The sequence below is a fragment of the Uranotaenia lowii genome, chromosome 3 (genome assembly GCF_029784155.1).
Source record: "Uranotaenia lowii strain MFRU-FL chromosome 3, ASM2978415v1, whole genome shotgun sequence".
NCBI classification, from domain to species: Eukaryota; Metazoa; Arthropoda; class Insecta; order Diptera; family Culicidae; genus Uranotaenia; species Uranotaenia lowii.
The window spans coordinates 205,569,096-205,590,884 of NC_073693.1; the positions used below are offsets into that span (position 1 = coordinate 205,569,096).

Consider the following 21,789-nt stretch of genomic DNA (forward strand, 5'->3'; position numbering starts at 1 on the left):
TTGATTTTATTTAAAGTTTATTTACGGTTGTTATCAAATAAGATTTTCATTACTGTTAATTGGTTCAATTCTTTCTTTTGATAATATTAAGTCTAATTTTATCTATACTTTAGGGCTTGAGATTCATAGTTGTGGACATTTAGTATATTTTCTATCATAATAAGAGAAAATCTTAATAACTTAGCTTTGAACAGTAAAAAAATACTAGAATAATGAAGGTAGCTTTCAATAAATTACATGGTACTGGACCCTTCGGTGAGGATCAATAAGTTAAGTAAACGGCATAAGTGTTTTTAGCTTTTGTTGATTCCACGATACCATCGATGATGATTCAAATGCATTTATTGGTTTATTTCTGGCACAGTTAAATGTGGGAGATGGTTGGTGCTCATGGGTCATATTAATTGGGCCGAATCGGATAGAGGAAAGTTTCGGCCTCATCCTTCGAGATGGCGTTCTTGGCCACACAGGTGTAGGAACCCATGTCAGCCCATCGGAGGTCGTTGATGACCAGCTCTCCGGTGGGAAGAGTCCGGAAGCGAGGATCCTGCATGCTGCTGACGACGTTGCCTTCCTCGTTTTTCCAGGTGATTTCCGGCACCGGTCGGCCGATGGCTTTGCATGGCAGAATCACGGTCGAGCCCATGAACTCGAACAGGGCCTTGTAGTGCAGGGTGATGCGTGTTTGCTTCAGCCGATTGAAGGGATTGTGAGATGGCTTCAGGAGATCAGTGAAGTTGGCACGAGCCGGATCGACGTGATAAACGGTGGTCGAGGCGACGGCAATTTGACCCCCGGATCGGCCGATGCAGGTGAATGTACTTTCAGCGGCACGCGACGAATGGTCTAGCACAAGACGCGAAACGACACGAGCCATCGTTGTTGGGCTACTTTCGCTTATGATATTCATGCTGATATCGTCCCACTGCGAAAGGAAAGAAGGAGGAAAAAAAAAGGTAAATAAATCGGTTGATAGACACGTTTCCTTCAGTTTGGCAAAATCAGGCGGCACTGTTAGCTCGTTTTTTTTTGTCGTTGTAGGTACTATTTCATGCTGATTCAACTTACATCGGCTGTTTGACCGCTGCCATGAACCCACTGGACGTAGGGAGTTGGTGAGCCCATAACTTCGCATTCGAGCTCCACTGTGGTTCCCCGAACTTGGGTGATCTGCATCGGCGGAGGTGAGGTGATTTTGACGAAGTTTGGCCTCGTCACTCGTGACCCGGAAGAAGATGCCGACAGCGAGTTGTCCTGATCAAGGTCTACAGCCCGTCCACTGATGTGTGGAGCCAGCGAGACCAGCACGGCCACGAGGCAAAGAATTTTCAAGTTAATCATTCCTGGAAGGGAAACGAGAGAAAAGAAAACGTGTTCAATGAAGCATAGATAACAATCGAAAAATCATAGATTAGGCGGTTGCCCCTAGAACTAGATATATGCACAGCATGTTTGAAATTTTCCTTTCGAATTGCATCAGTCATTTCCAGCCTTCCCACCCCTCTTTCTTCACATTCTCTCCCTCTCTTCATCGTTTCCCAAGCCGACGAACGGTTGGTCGTTGTCAGTTTTTTTTCGTTAGTCGTTCGTTACTCGTTTGCTATTTGCTCTAGCTCTCAAAAATTTATCTTGTCTAGCCACTCTCTGGACTAATAAGCTCCTTTCATGTGCGGTGTTGAACGTGCTCAAACATGAGCATTCGGGTGTCGGTGGTGTGAAAAGCCAATGAATGAAAAATGCTGGGTGGCCGTCATTGAATTTTTGAACCCAAAGAGAACATTTGGACAGGCGTGTAAAATTAGAACATCACTAGCTTGCCGCCAAAAAAAACGTGGCGAGATGCAACAAACAGATGGTGTAATGTAAGGATGGGGTGATAAAAAGTCGAGTAGTTCGCGGTTCACGTGTTCGTTCATGGTAGTGGCTCGATTGTCCCGGACCGGAAACCGATTGATTGGGCGTCAATCGATTGGGTTAAACAGTTACGCGATTAACAATTGTTGCTTACCTAGTTGAATGGGATGTAACTCAGCTGGTAGAGAAAAAACGATTCCAAAGGTTTGCGAAAAAAGCGACGATACTCTCTCGGTATATCTGGCTTCGGTGAAAGAAGTCTTGCTGCTTCTTTACCCGATCACTTTCTTGACTACGGAAGAAATTTGAGCTGGCTTTCCAGTAGCTTCTACTTTGAATTTCCGTCCACGTTTCCAGTAACGCTCAACGGGTTTTAGAGTAAAGGGCTTTTCTGTGTTTTATTAACACAAATTGTTGAACGTTATGTAATGTTTGAGTTTATAAGGTGTTTTATGAGCACATTCAGTAGCATTAATTCTGATAGGTTAACTTTCTGCTCGATGCTCAACATATGGCCGCGTGTAGGATCAGCGTAGTCTATTGCGGTCTCCTTCACACTACTTCTTGCTCGATAGTGGCCGTCGATTCGATTGCCCAGTGTTCTTATTGGCGCAATTTTGACCTCCGCTACGGATCAACTGCGGACACAGGCGATAGGCTCTAGGGGACCGATCTGCTAGGATTCATTAAAATCCGATTGTGTTTAAACACAAACGTTCGATGATTATTTTAAACTCTTTTGATGATAAACTTTCCGCTCTGACTGACATTAAATGGATCGTACGAGGTGGCCGATCAATTACTGCTGACGTCAAACGGTTTTCTTTTTTTATAACGATTAATCGTGATTGGACTTTTTTTTCTGCTTCCACAGTATTCTAACACTGAATACGACTCATTCAACTTTGGACCTCTCTACGGATGGCTAATAACTGGGTCGATTTGAATGCACTATTGAACTCTCGTATTGATTGATGATGTGACACTTGGCGGTACAGACTCGCAAGCAAACAGTAGACACTTTGAACAGAATCTTTACAAAATCAAACGCACTAACGTGGGTTAAGACGCCGAAGCAAGATGTTTTTGATTCAGAACTAACTGAAAACTGATTTAATCATTCGTATCACACATCATTATATAGCCTATTTTACCGAACCGAACCTCGGTCTCGGTGATCTCACCAATCCGTCGCTCTTTCTCTCTCTATCTCTCTCGATCGAATCGATCTCTCCCTCTCTAACTGCTCTCCCGTCTCTCGAGGACATACATGCCATCCATTCATACTCTACTTGGGTGTTTTTTTTTTTGGAAAAATCGTAAAAGCTTGTTGAAATAAATTTTATTTCCAAAATGCTCTGAAACAAATTATTCTTACTTGTATATGAATTATCTGCTATTTCCAGTTTTTAGTAATTCTGAACCATTAAAACTTCTGTTTATTTTAATCATAAGAAAAAAAAAATAAGAGCGAAAAACATGAATTGCTCGGGCATTACCTACATATTAGGGTTTGGATATCGAGATTTGTCCTTCCCCGGATCGTAAGTACCATACCATCAGATGTCGACAAGTGCCGAAGCTCCCCTACCAAAGTTGGAACGGGAGCGAGTCAACCATAGATGTCACCTTCGGTAGCCCGGGGTTGGTAAGCGATTGGATGGTGAGCGAGGCCTACACGAATAGCGATCACTTCGCGATTCGCTATCGGCTAGGCTCAAGTACGCGGACAGGTAGACGCGAGTCTCGTACAGGAGAACGCCTCTGGAAGACAACGCAGTTCGACCAGAACGTCTTTGTCGAAGCGTTGCACTGGGAGAGGAACCTGGACAACCTGTCCGCGGAAGAACTGACGAGGGTTCTAGCTCGCGCTTGCGATGCTGCGATGCCGAGAAGGGCCAAGCATAAAAGCACTAGGCCACCCGTCTACTGGTGGACGGAGGAAATTGCGGGTCTGCGCGCCGACTGCCATAGGGCAAGGCGCAGGATGCAGAACGCAAGGACCCAAGAAGAGCGAACGGAGCGTAGGCCACTCTTCACAAGCGCGAGATCGGCCCTCCGCAGGGCCATCAACGCAAGCAAGAGGGCACGTTTCAAACAGTTATGCCGTGACGCCAACGACTGTCCATGGGGTGATGCCTATCGGATAGTCATGGGCAGAACTAAAAGTGGGGGCGCACCACCTGAAACGTGCCCCGATAAACTGAGAGTCATCATCAATGAGCTGTTCCCACAGCACGATGTTACCCGCTGGCCAACAGTCCCGTATGACTGGGACACCAGCGCCGAAGAGAGGATAACGGTGGAAGAACTTCGCGAGATCGCCAAGTCTCTCCAACCGAGGAAGGCCCCCGGACCGGACGGCATTCCGAACGTCGCGGTGAAGGCCGCGATTAGGGAATTCCCCGATATGTTCCGAACATCGTTGCAACGATACGTGACGGAACGGGTGTTTCCTGACACGTGGAAACGGCAGAAACTTGTTCTTCTGCCAAAGCCGGGTAAGCGTCCAGGAGACCCATCGGCATATCGGCCGATCTGTCTACTGGATACAGCGGGTAAGGTCCTGGAGAAGGTGATTCAGAACCGACTTCAGAGATACACGGAAAGTGAGGGCGGACTCTCGGGGAAACAGTTTGGTTTCCGTCGAGGTCGCAGCACCGTAGATGCCATCCGCTCGGTCATCGAGGTAGCGGACAGAGCCAGGCTGACCAAGAGGAGAGGGCTCCGCTTTTGTGCGGTTGTCACTCTGGATGTGAAGAACGCCTTCAACAGTGTCAGTTGGACAGCGATTGCGTCGTCGCTCATCCAAATGAGGATCCCGGCATATCTGTATAGGCTTGTGGAAAGTTACTTCCACAATCGCCAACTGCAGTATATGACCGGCGAGGGTTTGCGAACACAAGAGGTTTCGGCGGGTGTTCCACAGGGGTCAATTCTCGGCCCGGTTCTGTGGAACATCACCTACGACGAACTCCTACGAACGAGCCTCCCATCGGGAGCCGAACTCGTAGGATTTGCAGATGATGTAGTCCTCTTGGCGAGGGGCTCCTCAACAGCGGAGGTTGAGCTACTGGCCACGGTAGCTATCCAGGAAGTGGAACGCTGGATGCACTCCAAGTGCCTGCGTCTAGCCCACCACAAAACCGAGATGGTGCTTATCACCAACCTGAAATCACCCCAAACAGGTACCATTGCCGTTGGACCGTGCAACATCGTGTCTAAACGCGCAATTAAGTACCTAGGGGTGATGATTGACGACAGGCTCAGCTTCACGAGCCATGTCGAACACGTGTGCAAGAGAGCGGCAATGGCCACGGCCGCACTCACACGAATGATGCCGAACTCCTCGGCTATCCAAAGCAGCAAAAGGCGGATCATTGCAAGTGTAACCACTTCGATCTTGCGGTACGGAGCAGCGGCCTGGAGGCAGGCCCTGGGAGGAAGCTGTAACCTGCAGCGACTTAGCAGCGTTCAGCGGCTGATGAACCTGCGGGTTATCAGCGGATACCGGACCATGTCGTCCGAAGCCGCCTGTGTTGTAGCGGGTGTTATGCCCATCTCGGTTTTGCTAGAGGAGGATGTCTATTGCTACGACAACAGAGACACGCCCAACGTTCGAGATCTCGCCAATGAGGACTCGATGTCCAACTGGCAGCAGCTGTGGGACAGCTCAACGAGAGGAAGGTGGACCCATCGTCTGATCCCGCACATCGGGAGCTGGATCGGAAGAAGGCACGGTGAAGTGGACTTCTATATGACGCAATTCCTGACTGGTCATGGATGCTTCATGAAGTACCACTACCGGTTTGGACATGTGGCTTCGCCATATTGCCCAGATTGTGGTGACGTAGAGGAAACACCCGAACATGTGGTGTTTGTCTGTCCGAGGTTTGCGGCGGTACGTACTTCCATATTTGCCGCCTGCGGGCCTGACACGACAGCAGACAACGTTGTACAGAGGATGTGTGCGGATTCCAACACTTGGCACGCGGTCAGCGATGGGTTCACCCGGATCATGACTGCCCTGCAGAGGAGCTGGAACCAACGGCAGTCCGCGAACGGTGTAGGATGACTCCATCGGCGGGGAGCATCTGAGTAGTGTGCGTCCGATCCCTTGATCGAAGCTACAAAGATAAGGCATCATCTTCTGCGTAGCGGAGGTCAGGGGTGCGCCGCGAACGTGTGTAGGATACCCCAATGTCGGGGGGTATCCGAGTAGTTCCGCTTCCTAAGAGGGAAACTGCGGGGATAAGACTTTACCTTCCTCGTAGCGGATCTCGAAGGAAGAGGGTTAACCACTGTCGGGGGATACCCACGGGTAGAGAGGCTCTCGACGCCGGGCGAGCCTCTCGAGTCGGTGTAGGATGTCGTCACCGTCGGGAAACATCCGAGTCGTAGCGTTCCAAGTCCCGAATGTGTGCCGTGACAGGCGCGAGTCTAGGATAAGCTGCTCTCGATTTGGCACACAACGGGCAGGAAAATCCGCGGGCCAAAAATCCTAGGGTTGCCAACCAAGGGGGATAAAGAAGACCGGACAACGGTCGGAGTAGACTGACCCCATCGACGGGGGGCTGTCGAGTAGAGTGCGTCCGACCCCACGGTTTGAAGTTACAAAGATAAGACAATACCTTCTGCGTAGCGGATGCCGTGGGTGCGCCGCGTTCGTGTGTAGGATGCTCCACCTTCGGGGAGTATCCGAGTAGAGCGGTTCTCAACGACAGAAGCTGCGGGGATAAGACTTGACCTTCTTCGCAGTGGAAATCGTTGGGAAAGGGTTATTCCACGTTCGGGGAATACCCACGGGTAGAGTGGCTCTCGACGCCGGGCGAGCCATTCGAGTCGGTGTAGGATGACGTCTTCGTCGGGAATCATCCGAGTAGTTGCGTTAAGTCCCGCGCGTGTGCCGTGACAGGCGCGAGTCCAGGATAAGCTGCTCTCGATCTGGCACACGACGGGCAAGGTGGCAAACTTCGAACCCTGAAGATAAGAGGTCGGGCTTCGAGTCGTTAGAGGAGAGGTCAGGCCTCAAACCTTCAGGCGGAGAGGTTTGTGTGGTCAACCCCGAGTCTTTATGATAGGAGGTCGGGTCCCGAGTCGTAAGAGGAGGGATCTGGCCCCTTACCAACAAGAGGAGGGGTACAAGTGGTCACCTCGAGTCATTACGAGGAGAGGTCAGATTTCAAGTCGTTAGAGGAGAGATCGGGCCTTGAATCGTGCAGAGGAGAGGTAAACCTCGAGTCGATGCGAGGAGGGGTCGGATCTCAAGTCGTCAGAGGAGAGATCAGGCCTCAAGTCGCGAAGAGGAGAGGTTTGTGTGGGAATCTCGAGTCATTGCGAGGAGATGTCGGTTCTCAAGTCGTTAGAGGAGAGTTCAGGCGTCGAGTCGTAAGGATGAGAGGTTTTGCTGAAAGTGGTCTCGTTAATGAGTATTGCCTTTGAGCGCATTAGCGCGAATAGACCTCCCACTATTGAAGCATAGTGTACTAAACAGTTCGAGGTGGGAACCAGGTCTGCGGCCCCAGGTGGAGTTTAGGGAGTAGGGGGTATACACGGAGTATATCATGAGTCTGCCCATTGTACCCATGGACCCAGAGTAGCAAACTGGGGGGACGCGGTGGCTCGCCGTGCCTTGGAATACAATCCGTAAACCGGGATTTACCACCTGTGGTTACCAACTAAAAAAAAAAAAAAAAAAAAAAAGTGCCGAAGCTCCGGGCTGGTAGTTCCACCTCCTCGTGGTCCAAGGCGGAAACGTGTCTGCAAGTCCGGCGTATTGCAGATGTACGGCCAAGAGAACTACCACTAAACCCACTAGAGGCCGCCGACGGGTCTGCCAAACCCGCGCGGAAGAAGTGGTGCACCCGGGTACTTAGGTACCAGTACTTGGGTGTGAGGGCGAGGGTCCAACACGCGTTCGGGGGGTCATGGCCCTGAAATGTGGACGTGACCGGAGGGAGAGCGATCGTCAACTCGTTTTGCGTTTCGGTGGGTAAAGACCCGACTCGAAAAACGACTAGATGCGCAAAGTGGTGGCCAATGGTGGGTCGATTACTTGGAGACGTGTTTTACACGTCAGTGTCAGTGAGGTACAGTTTTATGCCGGAGGTGTCAGGGTTCGCCACGCGTTTCGGGAATTGTTGCGCCCGAACCACGAGTGCGACCTGATAGGGCGTTCTGCAGATCGATTTGCGCTTCGGGGAGTAAAGCACCCGACTTGAAAATCGAGTGGTCGCGCTGAGTGGTGACTTAAGTCAACACTAGAGAGTATGGAGGAGTCTGAGTCCTACACGTTGTTTAGGAGGCTTGCCTCCTGACCCGCGTGTTCGAACAGAGAAAGTGTCGTCGACAACTCGCTTTGTGTTTCTGGACTTCCTGGACTAGATCCACAAAGTTAGTAGTTGCGCTAAATGGGGACCTTTTTTTAACACGATAAGATGTCGGTCCTAACTCGTCAGAGGAGGGGTTGCGCTTCGAGTTGTGAGGTATTGCTGACAGAGGATTCGGTAACGAGTATTGCCTTGGAGCGCTCTAGCGTGAATTGACCTCCCACTATTGAAGCAAAGTGTGTCAAACAGTTCGAGGTGAGAGCAAAGGTCAGTGGCCCCAGGTGGACTTTATGGCGTAGGGGGTACAGTGTTCCTTAGCATTGTATCATGAGTCGTCCAATTGCACACATGGACCCAGAGTAGCAAACTGGGGGACGCGGTGGCTCGCCGTGCCTTGGATTGCAATCCGTAAAATGGATTTACCACCTGGGGGGGGGAAGGGATTAAACGTATAGGGGGTTTTTTGGACAAAAAAGTACCTATTTCTGTGACGATCGCCTAAACTGTACTAAATTCTCGAGAACTATCATTTCTTATCCAAAACAAAAACACGAGAAATCGAATGGTCTACGCCGCTTTCTGATGAAAAGACTCTGAACGCCTCATTTTGCCCGATTTCTCCTATGTTTTGGGGTGAAAAGGTATAATTAAGATTGTAGCAATGTACCTTGCTTCAAAAATGTCATAAAAATCATACTTATTTATGTAGAAATGTCGGCAAAATCGATTGGCGTACTCAAATTTTTGTTTGATGGTTGTTTTTTTCAAGCGAGACATTCTTGCCTGAATTGGGTACCTTTTTTGGCTCAAAAATTCCCACTGTGCAACGTTTTAGTATGGCCGTATATCTCTGACAATGTTTCCATTGTAACTTCTGATTACTGATCATCTTTATTATGTTTGGTAGATCACCATCAACATCGCTGTCCTATTATTACTATCAAGATTAACAAATGTAAAGTTCTTATAGAGAACGCACACTCCAAATTGTGCAAAACATTTTTTGTAATTTTTATTTACATAGTTTTCCGCCTCACGACATATGTAACTTGGTGCACATAATTCCTAAAATTCCCTCGGTCCATGGCAAACGTTCTCCAATTTCACAGACATCCCACATTCGCCAGATCACGCTCCACTTGGTCTAACCAGCTCGTTTGTTGCTCCCCTGCTTCGATATAGGATGAATTTCACCGGAAGGGTTAAAAGTTATTTTATTTACATAGTATTCCCTCTCACGAAATAACTTGACGAACATAATTCCTAAAATTCATTCGGTCCATGGCAACGGTTCTCCAATTTCTCGGGCAACCCACGTTCGCCAGATCACGCTCCACTTGGTCTAACCACCTCGCTCGTTGCGCCTCAGCTCGTCTTGTTCCTACCGGATTCGTAGCGAACACCTATTTTGCATGACAGTCGTCCGGCATTCTCGCAACATGTCCAGCGTATCCGGCCAGCCATCACCACCTTCTGGATACTGGGTTCGCCGTATGCACACTCCGTCGATCATGACCTTGTTATTACTGGACAAGCGGGTTCGGTCGGTCTCGAATCCGCAGGTCAGCATATACTTCGTCTTGGACGTATTAATCATCAACCCAATCCTTCCTGCTTCGCGTTTCAGTTTGCGGTAGATATCTTCCACCGCCGCAGATGATCTGCCGACTATATCAACGTCATCGGCAAAGCAGATAAGTTGACTGGATCTGTTGAAAATCGTGATCCGCGTCATTTTTGGAGGATTTGCCGTAATGTGAATATCTGGTCCGTCGTAGACCGTCCCTCCATGCAGCAGGCCTGATGACTTCCCACGAATCTGTTTGCTTGTGTCGTTAGGCGGCGGAGTAGGATTAGGGACAACACTTTGTAGACGGCATTGAGAACAATGATCGCTCGGTAGTTATCACAGTTCAATTTGTCGTCCTTCTTGTAGATGGGGCATATTACCCCCTCCTTCCACTCCTCCGGTAGCTGTTCTATGTCACTATCTATGTTGGACTATCAACCAATGTAGGCAATCGGCCATCTTGTCCGGCCCATTTTGATGAGTTCAGCTGCGATGCCATTCTTCCCAGCCGACTTGTTTCTATTCAGCTGGCTTCCTTAACCTAACTTATCGTTGGGAGTGGCTCCTTTACGTAATTGGCTACGCCGGCGATGTACCTTCCCCCACCGTCTTGATCTCCTGCATGTGCGCCGTTCAGGTGTTCATCGAAGTGCTGCTTCCACCTTTTGATCACCTCACGATTGTCCGTCAGGATGCTCCCGTCCTTATCCCGGCACATTTCGGCTTGCGGCACGAAGCCTTTGCGGGATGCGTTGAGTTTCTGATAGAACTTTCGTGTTTCTTGGGAACGATGCAGCTTCTCCAGCTCCTCGAGCTCCTCCTTCTCCATGCGGCGCTTTTACTCCTGGAAAATTCGGACTCGCTACTTCTTTTGCTGTCGGTAATGTTCCACGTTTCGACGGGTGTTTCTTTGCACTACTGCCGCCCGCGCGGCTTTCTCTTCGTCCATCGCCTTCTTACACTCCTCGTCGAGCCAGTCGTTCCGTCGAGTTTGTTCCACAAGCTCGATGACGTTCTCCGCAACACTGTTGATGGCTGTCTTGCTTGATGGTAGCCCAACAGTCCACGAAAGGCACTTCGGCAAGCTCGCCCTCAGCTGGTATCGCTGCTTCGAGCGATTGCGCGTAGTCCGCTGCGACCTCAGGTTGCTTCAAACGTGCGGTGTCTAACCGTGGCGGCTGTCGGTTTCGTATGTTTTTCACTGTGGTGAGTTTTGAACACATCTTCTCCAACACCAGCTTGACTCGTTGTTGGCGCCTGGACAGGATCTGGCGTCGACGATGTCCGAGAAGTGCCGGCTATCAATCAAAACGTGGTAGATCTGTGATTGCGTATCGTACGGTGATCTCCAGGTGTACTTGTGTGGGAGGCGGTGCTGCCATTCGTTCGAAGGCGACGAAATCTATCAGAAACGGCCTTAGGCGTTTTCGTTGGTCAGCTGGTGCGCGCTGAACCTTCCAGTTGTCGGGTTGATTTCCTCCTTCTGGCCAACCTGAGCGTTAAAATCCCCGATAACGATCTTGATATCATGTTTTGGACAGCGGTCGTATTCACGTTTCAGCTGCGCGTTGAATTTGTCTTTGTCATCACCGGGACTTCCGAGGTGAGGGCTGTGCACGTTGATGATGCTGATGTTGAAATACCGGCCCTTGATTCTCAAACGGCACATTCGTGAGTCGATCGGCCACCACCCGATCACACGTTTCTTCATCTTTCCCATCACTATAAAAACTGTTCCAAGATCGTGTGTGTTGCCGCAGCTCTCGTAGATGGTATGACCATCTTAGAACGTCAGTGACGTGGAGCCCTTCCAGCAACCCTTTTCCATCGCTAAGAGGTCAAATTTGCGGCTCTTCAATTCGTTGGAGAGCACGTCGGTACTTCCCATGAAACTAAGAAACCTGCAGTTCCATTTCAATTTTCGAATTGCTTTAAATTTCTATCTTATCTTTAGCTGCTTTCTCAATCCACATGATTATCAATTTGATAAGATATTGAAGCTGTTCTCTCGATTTGCCTTCCAATTTTAAGTACTCCACTCAGCTCGCTTGAAATTAAAATCGATTCGTTCAGGCTGTCCTCTTCAATTCAAGCTGTCTTTTCAACTCGTTTGAAATTGATAACATGATGCAGCTGTCCTTAAGACTCGCTTAATATTTCAGAATATTTTAGTTTACTCATTTTATCACCTTTTTCGTACTGGGTAATTAATAAACTGTTTGATTATAAAGCAAGTTCGATGAAACGTTTTTGAACGTGAATTGGTGCTCGCATTTGTTTACCTTTTTCGGTTTAATTTCTCGCTTTTCGCAGTTAACAAGAAATCGCCTATCGTGGCCGCCAAATGTACAGACCTGTCCGGAGCTCCAAAGCTCGGAAGCAGCACCGAAGAGCCATCAGATCACGAACTACCGGGAGTAACTACTATATTAGCTTCTTCGACGACCAACTGACTGACTGACTGACTGACTGGCTGCACGCTTGGGGAAAATGGCCCGGTTTCGGATTAATCCATCGAAACAGTTACTAAGTCTATTAATATAGGTAAGTGTCCGCTTATAAAAAATTGGCTGCAACTGTACGAATTTAAAGTGATATTTCCAACAGAGATGGAAAAAACGTTTCAGGAAAAATCATTGCTGCGAACTTAAGTGACCGGTCAAGTGAATCACACTATGACGTTCGAGTGAAATTTATCTGAATATCTAAGTAAGTTTCTAGTTAATTATATCTCACGTTTTTAAATGAAAGAACATTTATAGAACACCACTTCGACTTAAAATACTTACATTACGCTTTCGCCATAAATTTATTGATTGGAAAATTCCATCGTAACCCCAAGGCAGATCGGTTACTGCGGATCAGAATGGGGGTAGGCTTAATAGCGGCACGTTATTTACCTGAGAAACCTGAAAAACCTATAAAAGGAAGAAATAAATTCAATCTATTTAAGATGGCATAAAGCCTATCCACTAGGGATTATTAGCATTAAAGCTCTTTTCTACATTCGGTAAGGAATGATAGCATGTCTTTTAAGTTTAATTTCTTAAACTCAGATTCGCTTATAGCGTAAGATCCCAGAGTACGAAAACGTAGACTGGCAAATGAGGGACAGTTACATATAAGATGGAAGGGATCTTCCACATCTAATTCACAACTACCACATACTGGAGATTCAGCACGCTGAATGTTGTGCATGTGATAGTTGAGTTTACAATGACCGGAGAGTGCTCTGGTCGGGATGCTGCTATGAGATTTACTTAAAGTTAACAAGTAACTCGATATGATTGAAGATGGTTTTTTTTTAAAATAATTTAGTTTAAGGAAACGTGCCCAACTCTTCCCAGTATCGTTTATGCTGGTTAGAGGACCAAGTTTGAATTTGGTTTCTGAACCAACATGGCGATATTAGGACAGCCGGCTCTGGTCCGTAAAATTCCTTTTCCGATCCAGCTCTAGCGAGGTCGTCGGCGCATTCGTTTCCAAAAATTCCCTTATGTCCGGGTACCCATAGAAGGTTTAATCCATTGCCTTCAGCAAGTTCTTCGATTGCTTTCCGGTATGCGATTACCAGTTTTGATCTAGAACTGGAAGCACTAAGTGATTTGATAGCTGCTTGGCTATCTGAACAGAAATAAATTGTTCTGAACATAATCTTCTTTTGAAGTGCAATTTGCACTCCATGCATAATAGCATATAGCTCAGCCTGAAAGACTGTACAATATTTTCCTAGAGGTTGAGCATATTCTATGTTCAACTCGTGACAGTAAATTCCTGCACCTGCACGGCCGTTTGATAATGAACCGTCAGTATAGAATACAATATGAGAGGACATTTGGTCCTCTACGAAACCTGATAACCATTCTTGAGGAGAAGGAAATTTGACTTTAAACCCCATATAGGGAAAACTACCTTTAAATAACTTTTTCTTACATCACGTTTAACGTTGGTTCACGAAAGAGCTTGTGCATTTCAGAAATAAAAAGCAGAAGGTACATAAAAACTGGAAAAAGAATCCATCATTAGTCATTAGTCACTAAGTTAGAACACCAAGAAGCCAGTAATCGACTAGCAACAAGCTTAAGTACTTCTTTCCAAGACTATAATATAAAAATTGAGCAAAACATAAAATCGAACCCAAGAAACTTTTTTAGATATGTCAATACAAAATTAAAAAATAATAGTTTTCCAACTAACATGCACTTTGGCAGCATAGAAGGTCAAAATTCCGACGAAATTTGTAATCTATTTGCCGACTTTTTCCAAAATGTTTACACTAGTTTTTCCGAGCAAGATCGTGATACAGTAGTTTTTCGATTTTATCACGGTCAAAAAAAATTTCACCGTGAATATGGCGAAACCGTGAATTTGGCGAAACTAGAAATTGAAGTAGAAAAAAGTATGTTTACTGTCTTTAATCAATAATTTATAATATTTTCAGTAGTGGAAACGTTTTGTATCAATAAATTTCGATCATAAGGCGTAATTATCAAAGATTACTAAACAAAAAGGATCGTTTTCAGTTCTAATTATTCTTCTCTAAAGCAAATTTTTAGGCTTTTTCTTGAAATAAAACCATGTTGTATATCCATTTGATAGTCTACATCTAATTAAAGTGAATTATTTTGTTTTGATGGAAATTTAACAGTCGTTATCTCTTATTTCGATATTGAAAAAAAGTTAAAAAAAATAGCATCAAAAAATTTGTTTCTGCTTATTTCAAATTTCAATTTTTTAGTCTTAACACCTTTGATGAACTAAAAAGTATATTTATTCGAAAAATATTTGAAAATTGGCTCAACTTAGACTTTTTCAGTGTGTTTCTCGAAATTTGCTTTATGGGCAGATAATCTTTTGTCTTTATATGTAGCAAAACAGAAATCTTAGTCATATTTTCAGACAAAGCTAGCAGAATTTCATTTTATTCTTCCAAAATTATTCATTCAGACAATACTCAAGGCCATCCAATAAGGATTACGCACGCCACCCTTTAAAATAAACAAGTTCAACAAAGAAATCAGAGACACTTATCACTGATCAAAAACACTTAAATTCACCCGCATTTTTATATGATTCGCATAACCAAAAAAGTTAATTTTTTTAAAGCGACTAACCAACCCAAGTAACAAGACTAGCATCAGCGTGACGTTAAAATACTTATGTCGATTATTACAAGCGTTTGTAAAATCCAAATGACGATTTTAAACACTATACAGATAAAATAAGCAGTTCAATGGAATTTTCAAATAATTGGATACCTATATACTATAACATAAACCATAAACAATATCATAAACAAAGACGGTCTATGCTTTTGAATGAAAATTAAGGACCTGGTAATGGTTTCTGAATGATTTCTTAAAAATCGTGGTAAAATCGAAACAATAACCGTGATAAAATCGAGCGTGAATTTGGCGAGTATTGATAAAATCGAATAGTGATAAAATCGAGAAACTACTGTACTTCCTTTTTTAGTTATCTCTCTGATTCAACGGCATTAACTGTAGTAGAATCAATTTCCTTTGAAGAAATATGTAAAACCATTACTTCCTTTTTTTTATAATAGCTTTATTTGAAACGGCTCATACCGTTAAGTTTTAAGGAGCCAAATCCGTTTTTAGTTGTTTTACAATGGACTGCTTAGCTTAACACTTTTTTAGAAGAAAGAAGAATGATAGGAATGCGAAATATGAAAATAAAAAGAATTATAGACGTAGATCGATAGCTTTTAGAAAAAGGTAGATTTCGAACATGTAGTCCAAGTCTTGCACAGCGAGCACGTCCCTCACTGGAACGTTGGGTGGTTTTCCTCGGGCCCGAAGGGAGTCTAATAAATTCGTTCTGGCGACAAGATGGACCTCACACGACCAAACAATATGCTCGATGTCATGGTAACCTTGGCCGCAACTACACAAATTGCTGCCAGCAATATCAAAACGATAGAGTACCGCGTTTAAGGAATAATGATTGGACATGAGACGGGAAAATATACGAATAAAATCCCGACTCAGATCCAACCTATTAAACCAGGGTTTAAGGCTTACCTTTGGGATAATCGAGTGGAGCCACCGACCCAACTCATCCTCGTCCCAAAACCATTACTTCCTTAGACAGCACTAAAGGGTCCGGGCCCGATGGAACTCCCCCACTTCTTTTAAAAAACCTAGTAAATGAACTGAGTATGCCATTATTTCTTCTATTTAACTCTTCATTGAAATCAGGTGTTTTTCCTCAAGTATGGAATAAATCATTTCTTGTACCCATATTTAAGTCAGGAAAAAAATCTGACATAAAAAATTACAGAGGTATAGCCATTTTATCGTGCATACCAAAACTTTTTGAAGCTATAGTGAATGAAAAAATATATAACCAAATTAAAACTCTCATTACTTAAAAGCAACATGGATTTGTTAAAGGAAGATCTACAGCCACTAATTTACTCGAGTTTGTTACCTATAATATTAGCTGTATGGATCGCGATATAACTTGTCTTCTCAAGCAGTCAAATGTGCTGATTTATGCCGATGATATGAAACTTTATATGAAAATAAATAGCGAAGAAGACTTCAGAATCTTTCAAAACGAAGTTGATGTATTTAACAAATGGTGCATTAAAAGTCTGCTCAAACTTAACGTGGCAAAATGTTCAAATATTGTATTTACCAGAAGAAAATGTCAGTCATATGAAATTGTCAAATTGGGAGATGATCCTGTCGAGAGAGTCAACAAGATTAGAGACCTTGGAGTTATATTGGACTCAAAACTTACCTTTGTAGATCACTATAACTCAATAATTCAGAAATCAAACAGTATGCTAGCATTTATAAAACGTTTTAGTTATAATTTCAAAGACCCATACACAATAAAAACATTGTACACAGCTTATGTTAGGTCCATTCTTGAGTATTGTAGCGTTGTGTGGTCGCCTTTTCAAATTTCACATAAAAGCCGTTTGGAATCAGTCCAGAAACAGTTTGTTCTATTCGCTTTACGAAATTTAGGATGGTCTCAGAGCCAATTACCTAGCTATGAATCACGTTGCCTGCTTATAAACATTAAGTGTAAGTTAAGTGTAAGAAGAGAGTTTGCTGCAATCTCTTTCGTAAATGACATAATTAATCAGCGCGTTTAATCTGCTTATTTATTAAATCAATTAAACTTTTATTATGCGTGCCGTCATTTAAGAACAAGAAATCTTTTCATTATAACCCCTACTCGAACTGATTATGGAAAATATAGTCCAATGAATTGTTTAATGTATAGTTATAATAAACATTATGAGAACATAGACTTTACTATGTCAAAACAGCAGCTGAAAAAAGGTTTTTACGGTAACAGGCAGCGAAGATCCTGACTTTGTAAATGTAAAAAACTCACTATTATTAAGCTTACTTGAAAATTGTAACCCCTAGCATTAAGTTATTTTATATGTAGCCTACAATGTTTGGCGAAATAAATAAATAAATAAATAACACAAACTACCGCCAAAATCGCCTAGTAAAGAGTTGAGAAAATCCAAATTTAGCATAAGCTTTAAACGCTGCTCTTTAGAATTTGCCATTTTGAACTCTGAAAATAAACACAATTACAACCCGACATTCACTTGAAATTCAAGTGATTTTTTTTTTTTTCTTGTAGGGGAGAGCCCACTGCGACCAGTAGCTGATCTATTGTGGTATTTACCCCGCGTTACTATATGCTTTCAGGTTCACCTGCACTATTGATTGGAGTGACAGTTGATTGCTGACTAAGCATTTTATCCCAATCGGGTATAATATCAAAGATGTATGATATAACCTTCTTAGGGCTGATATGCAACCATATGTCTTGTGCGCTTATTAACTTTGCCCCAAGTACTCGCTCTCTCCTATTTAGGAGGGCGCAGCAGTTGCATAGAAGATGCTCTGCAGTTTCTTTTTCGAACCCGCAGAACCGACAGTCATCGTTTTGAATTATGTTTATCCTTTTGAGATGCTGTTTTGTTGGACAATGTCCGGTCAAGAGACCTGTGTAAGTACTTAACTCGTGCTTACTCAAATTCAACATGTTTTTGGAGAGTCGTGCGCTTGGATCAATGAATCTGTTTGCCTGGGTTGATCCCTCCGCTGTTTTCCAGTTGGAAACAATAGTGGTGCTTTCCCAGTTCTTTAGCTCCATAGTCAAGGCACTCCTCGATACTCCGCAGAAAGGTTCAGGTCCAATCAACAGTCCCTGAGATCCTTCCCTAGCTAGTTGGTCTGCTTCTTCGTTCCCTAGGATACCGCAGTGGCCTGGTACCCAGAATAAAGATACTCTGTTCCTTATGGCCAGGTTTCTTAGTGCAACTATACACTCCCAAACTAGTTTGGAGTAACATGTGAACGTACTTAGTGCTCGAAGAGCAGCCTGGCTGTCAGAGAATATGCAGATACTTGTGTACCTGTATCCCCTTTTCAAACAGGCTAAAGTACATTCTAGAATTGCTTGAATTTCAGCTTGGAATACTGTTGACCAGTTTCCCATAGGAATTGAGATCCTGAGTCTAGGTCCGAAAACCCCTGCCCCAGTTCTATTATCCATTTTTGACCCATCAGTGAAGAATAGGATAGATCTGGGAGGAACCGCAGGTCCACCTGACTCCCACACGTCCCTATCATTGATAGTTACATTGTATGGTATGTCTAGGTTAAAAATGGGCTCCATCCAGTCATCATTTTTCACAATAAGTGAGTTTAATTTAAATTTCTTTAGGATTTTGAGATGTCATGTAAGATCTCCTTCATAGAGCGTTTTGTGTTTGGAGAGTCTCAAGACACTACGTTCCGCCTCTAACTCAATGAATTGATGTAGAGGCAGAATATTAAGTAGTGCATTTAGAGCCTCATTCGGTGTGCTTCGCTTAGCGCCAGTTATAGCTAGCGTTGCTAGTCTTTGAAGCTTCGCTAGTTTTTTCTGGGCTGTAATTTGCATAGTTTTGGTCCACCATACTAAGGAGGCATAAGAGATTTTGGGTCTTATTATAGCTGTAAATATCCAATGGATGATTTTCGGCCTTAGTCCCCATTTTTTCCCTACTCCTTTCAGGCAGACCCATAGAGCTGTTGTAGCCTTAGCGATTACATGCTCTATCTGTGGGTTCCATGATAGCTTTGAGTCTAGTACTATGCCTAAATATTTCACTTGTGATTCGAGGTTTAACACTTCCCCATCTAATGTTAGAGGTTTTAGTGTAATTTTTCGTCTCCTAGTGAAGGCTATCACGGTAGTTTTGGAAGGGTTTATGTTCAGTCCCTCTTCCCTGCACCAGAATAGTGCGTAATTAAGTGCAGATTGCATTCTATTAGACAACACATTCTCATGTTTTCCCCGTTCAAGTGATGGGGAAGTGAATATTTTTCCTCACTTCAAATTCAAGTGACGACTGAAGTGAATGTGGGTGAATTCACTTGAAATTTAAGTGACTTTCAAGTGAAATATATATGTCGCACTTGAATAGAAGAAAATCACTGGTTCCTTGTTTTTAAGTGAAAAATCATGTGTATTTTAAGAGTGAATTTGGGTTCAGTGTAGTTCAATAACCAAGACCCAGAAATGTCTCCGATTGCAAACCCCATTGTCATTGTGGATTTTGAGATAGCAATATTGCTTCAATCTTCTAAAAGCACCTCTAATGTTGCTAACTTGTGCTTATTCAAATTAAAATGCTGAAAAATGACCCACTGTATTATTCAGGGACGGAAAACCCGACTAACGCCACTTATCTTCACATCTCACCGGTCCGGCATTGGACCCAGCTGACAGCCAATCAGTACGCTGCTGCATTGCACTGCATCAACATACCCCACATAGTTTGCGACCATATCGTTAGTTAGTTCAGTAGCAACAAGCAACAGCTCATTCATAAATCGAGCCGATATCTTCGGCTTGCGGGACCGGACCGGCTTATGCTTAACCGGCTCGGGCCCGGCTCAACCATATGCTCTCCAACATGATCCAAGTCGAACCGAGGCATTCTCCCTGTCGTGACGTTTTCCCATTTCTGCTGCTGTGTGATTTAACGAGCCGAACATGAGGAAAAGTAACCGATTTCCACCGCTCGAGCTCGATCTCGGGCTCGGTTATTTGTCGGTGGCCTGGCAAGGTACAAACGAACCGGGCTTTTGACGCTGGTCCAGCCAGGTAACCAACGACCCAGCCAGCCAGCACCTTTTGCCGAAGATCGAAAAGCCGGGAGGCCTGGCCTGGTCGTTAGATATCATTGTAACAACAGAAAGAGATGAAAAAACTGAATTAAAAGAAATTTTCCTGCTAAGCCCTTTCAAATAGCGAAAAAAAGATCACCGCAGAGATAGAAGAAGTAATAAAAAGATATCGCCTGATGCAGTTACATAAATTACATGGTTTCTCTCCCTAATCCTACACTGCCACTTTGCCTTCAGTCGAAGACGGAGACAGAGCACGGAGCACGCCGCAACTACTTAGGAGTAAAGTAAGATAGGACCGGCAGCCGGGCCCTCAACTCGGCTCTTCGTGGCTTGGCCAATCGAAGGTTTCCAATTGCAAGAGTCGTGGCGTGGCAGTCGCGAGCTCGTCACCCCGGTTCTATTCAAAACAGCAATTCAAAGCAAGATTTATTGGAATTCGCTGAATGTTGCAGAATTTCTGGTCTGCAGAATCTCAATGCACTGTCAGCTGACCTTTTCTTTCGGTGTTGAAGTGCTTTACTTAGTTTTTATTGTAACTTTTCTATTTGTTTGGTTTATACAACAAATTTACGTGAATTCACTTTATCGGCCTCTCGGAAGAATTTAATGCGCTTAAATATCTTTTGCTTGACAAAAAATTTCTAGACCTTCGGATCAAATCCAATCAATAAGCAGTTTTACGCCCAATAAAAATCAGAGAAAAATTTTAGCATCTCACCGGGAAAAAAATGAGAATTGAATAATTTTTGTTTTTCATTGACTCTATCTTATTTAAGTGGAACTAAAACTTAAGATCCATTCGAGAGGACATGGTAAACCTAAGGTTTTTGTAGGCTTGGGCCGTAGTTCAGCTGACATAACGTTTGCCTCGTTACTTTAGTTAATCTCGTTATGATACTCAGTAGTCTTCTCGAAAAGGACTCAAATCTTTAAAACGAGCTTCAGATTTTTTTTTGCAAAATTTTTGGTGTTCTTAACAAAAAGTTTGATTTTAAATTTTCATTAACTTTCACTTTAATTTCAACTTTGCATATCCATAAATTTTAACTTTGTCAAAGTTAGAGCAAATATCCCAATATCATCTGGCCATGTGACGTTTTTAAAATCTTCAGGACTTTGAAGAATTGTTTTCTAGATTAGTTTCGTTAAACTTGTAATATCTCACATAAAGCATAGTTCATCTTAAATTTGAACGAAGTGTTTGTTATACCACAGAGCTCCTAGTGTTCCGATCTGGAATGTTTGGATAGTATTTAGTTTTGGAATGTTTCCGCCATCAATACTGAAAATTTCATAACGATTCGTTTTGTTTAAAAAAAGTTGCACGTGATGGAAGCCGTGAAACGAAAATTAATTTTGGACACCCACGTCAAAAACCCTACGTGGACAGGTTTAGAAATCGCAAATCATTGACAATTGTCAAATTGAGCATGTGCGGCGTTCTCAAATATTTCCGTGACATGCATACTATCGATCGGCAGGTTCATACCAAGCGTCATAGTGGAACTAATGATCGGAAACTGCATTTGAAGGTGTTGAGAACGATCAAGCAAACCCAGGGCAGTCAGTCGGGATATGACATCGCCAAGAAATTCAATGCCAACCAGTGCACCGTCAGAAGGATTCGTTTGCGCAAAGGAATACGATCTTATCCGGCCAGCCAGTAAGCAACCAAACCAGACATTGAAGCAAAAAGTAGTAGCCAAAGGACGTGCGCGGAAGCTATACGACAAGGTTCTAGCGAAGTACGGTCAGATGCATCCTCGTGGATGACGAAACGTACGTAAAGATGGATTTTTGGCAACTTCCAGGCCAAACATTTTATAATGCTACTGGTCTGGGTGATGTCCTC

The 21,789-nt window shown here is 44.1% G+C and overlaps 1 protein-coding gene across 2 annotated transcripts in view; it reads right to left on the minus strand.

Moving 5' to 3' along the window:
• LOC129751362 (neural/ectodermal development factor IMP-L2) overlaps positions 1-21,789 on the minus strand; it is a 131,990-nt gene continuing 110,201 nt past the window's right edge. Inside the window, exons 1-3 of one of the 2 annotated variants that reach the window (XM_055746818.1) lie at positions 2,009-2,969; positions 1,069-1,343; positions 1-925 (exon numbers count right to left, since the gene is read on the minus strand). In XM_055746818.1, coding sequence (XP_055602793.1) covers positions 401-925; positions 1,069-1,341 — 798 coding nt within the window. In that variant the 5' untranslated portion in view covers positions 1,342-1,343; positions 2,009-2,969 and the 3' untranslated portion in view covers positions 1-400. Of the gene's footprint in view, positions 926-1,068; positions 1,344-2,008; positions 2,970-21,789 lie in introns of those variants that run through there. The other variant, XM_055746819.1, reaches the window with a different exon arrangement.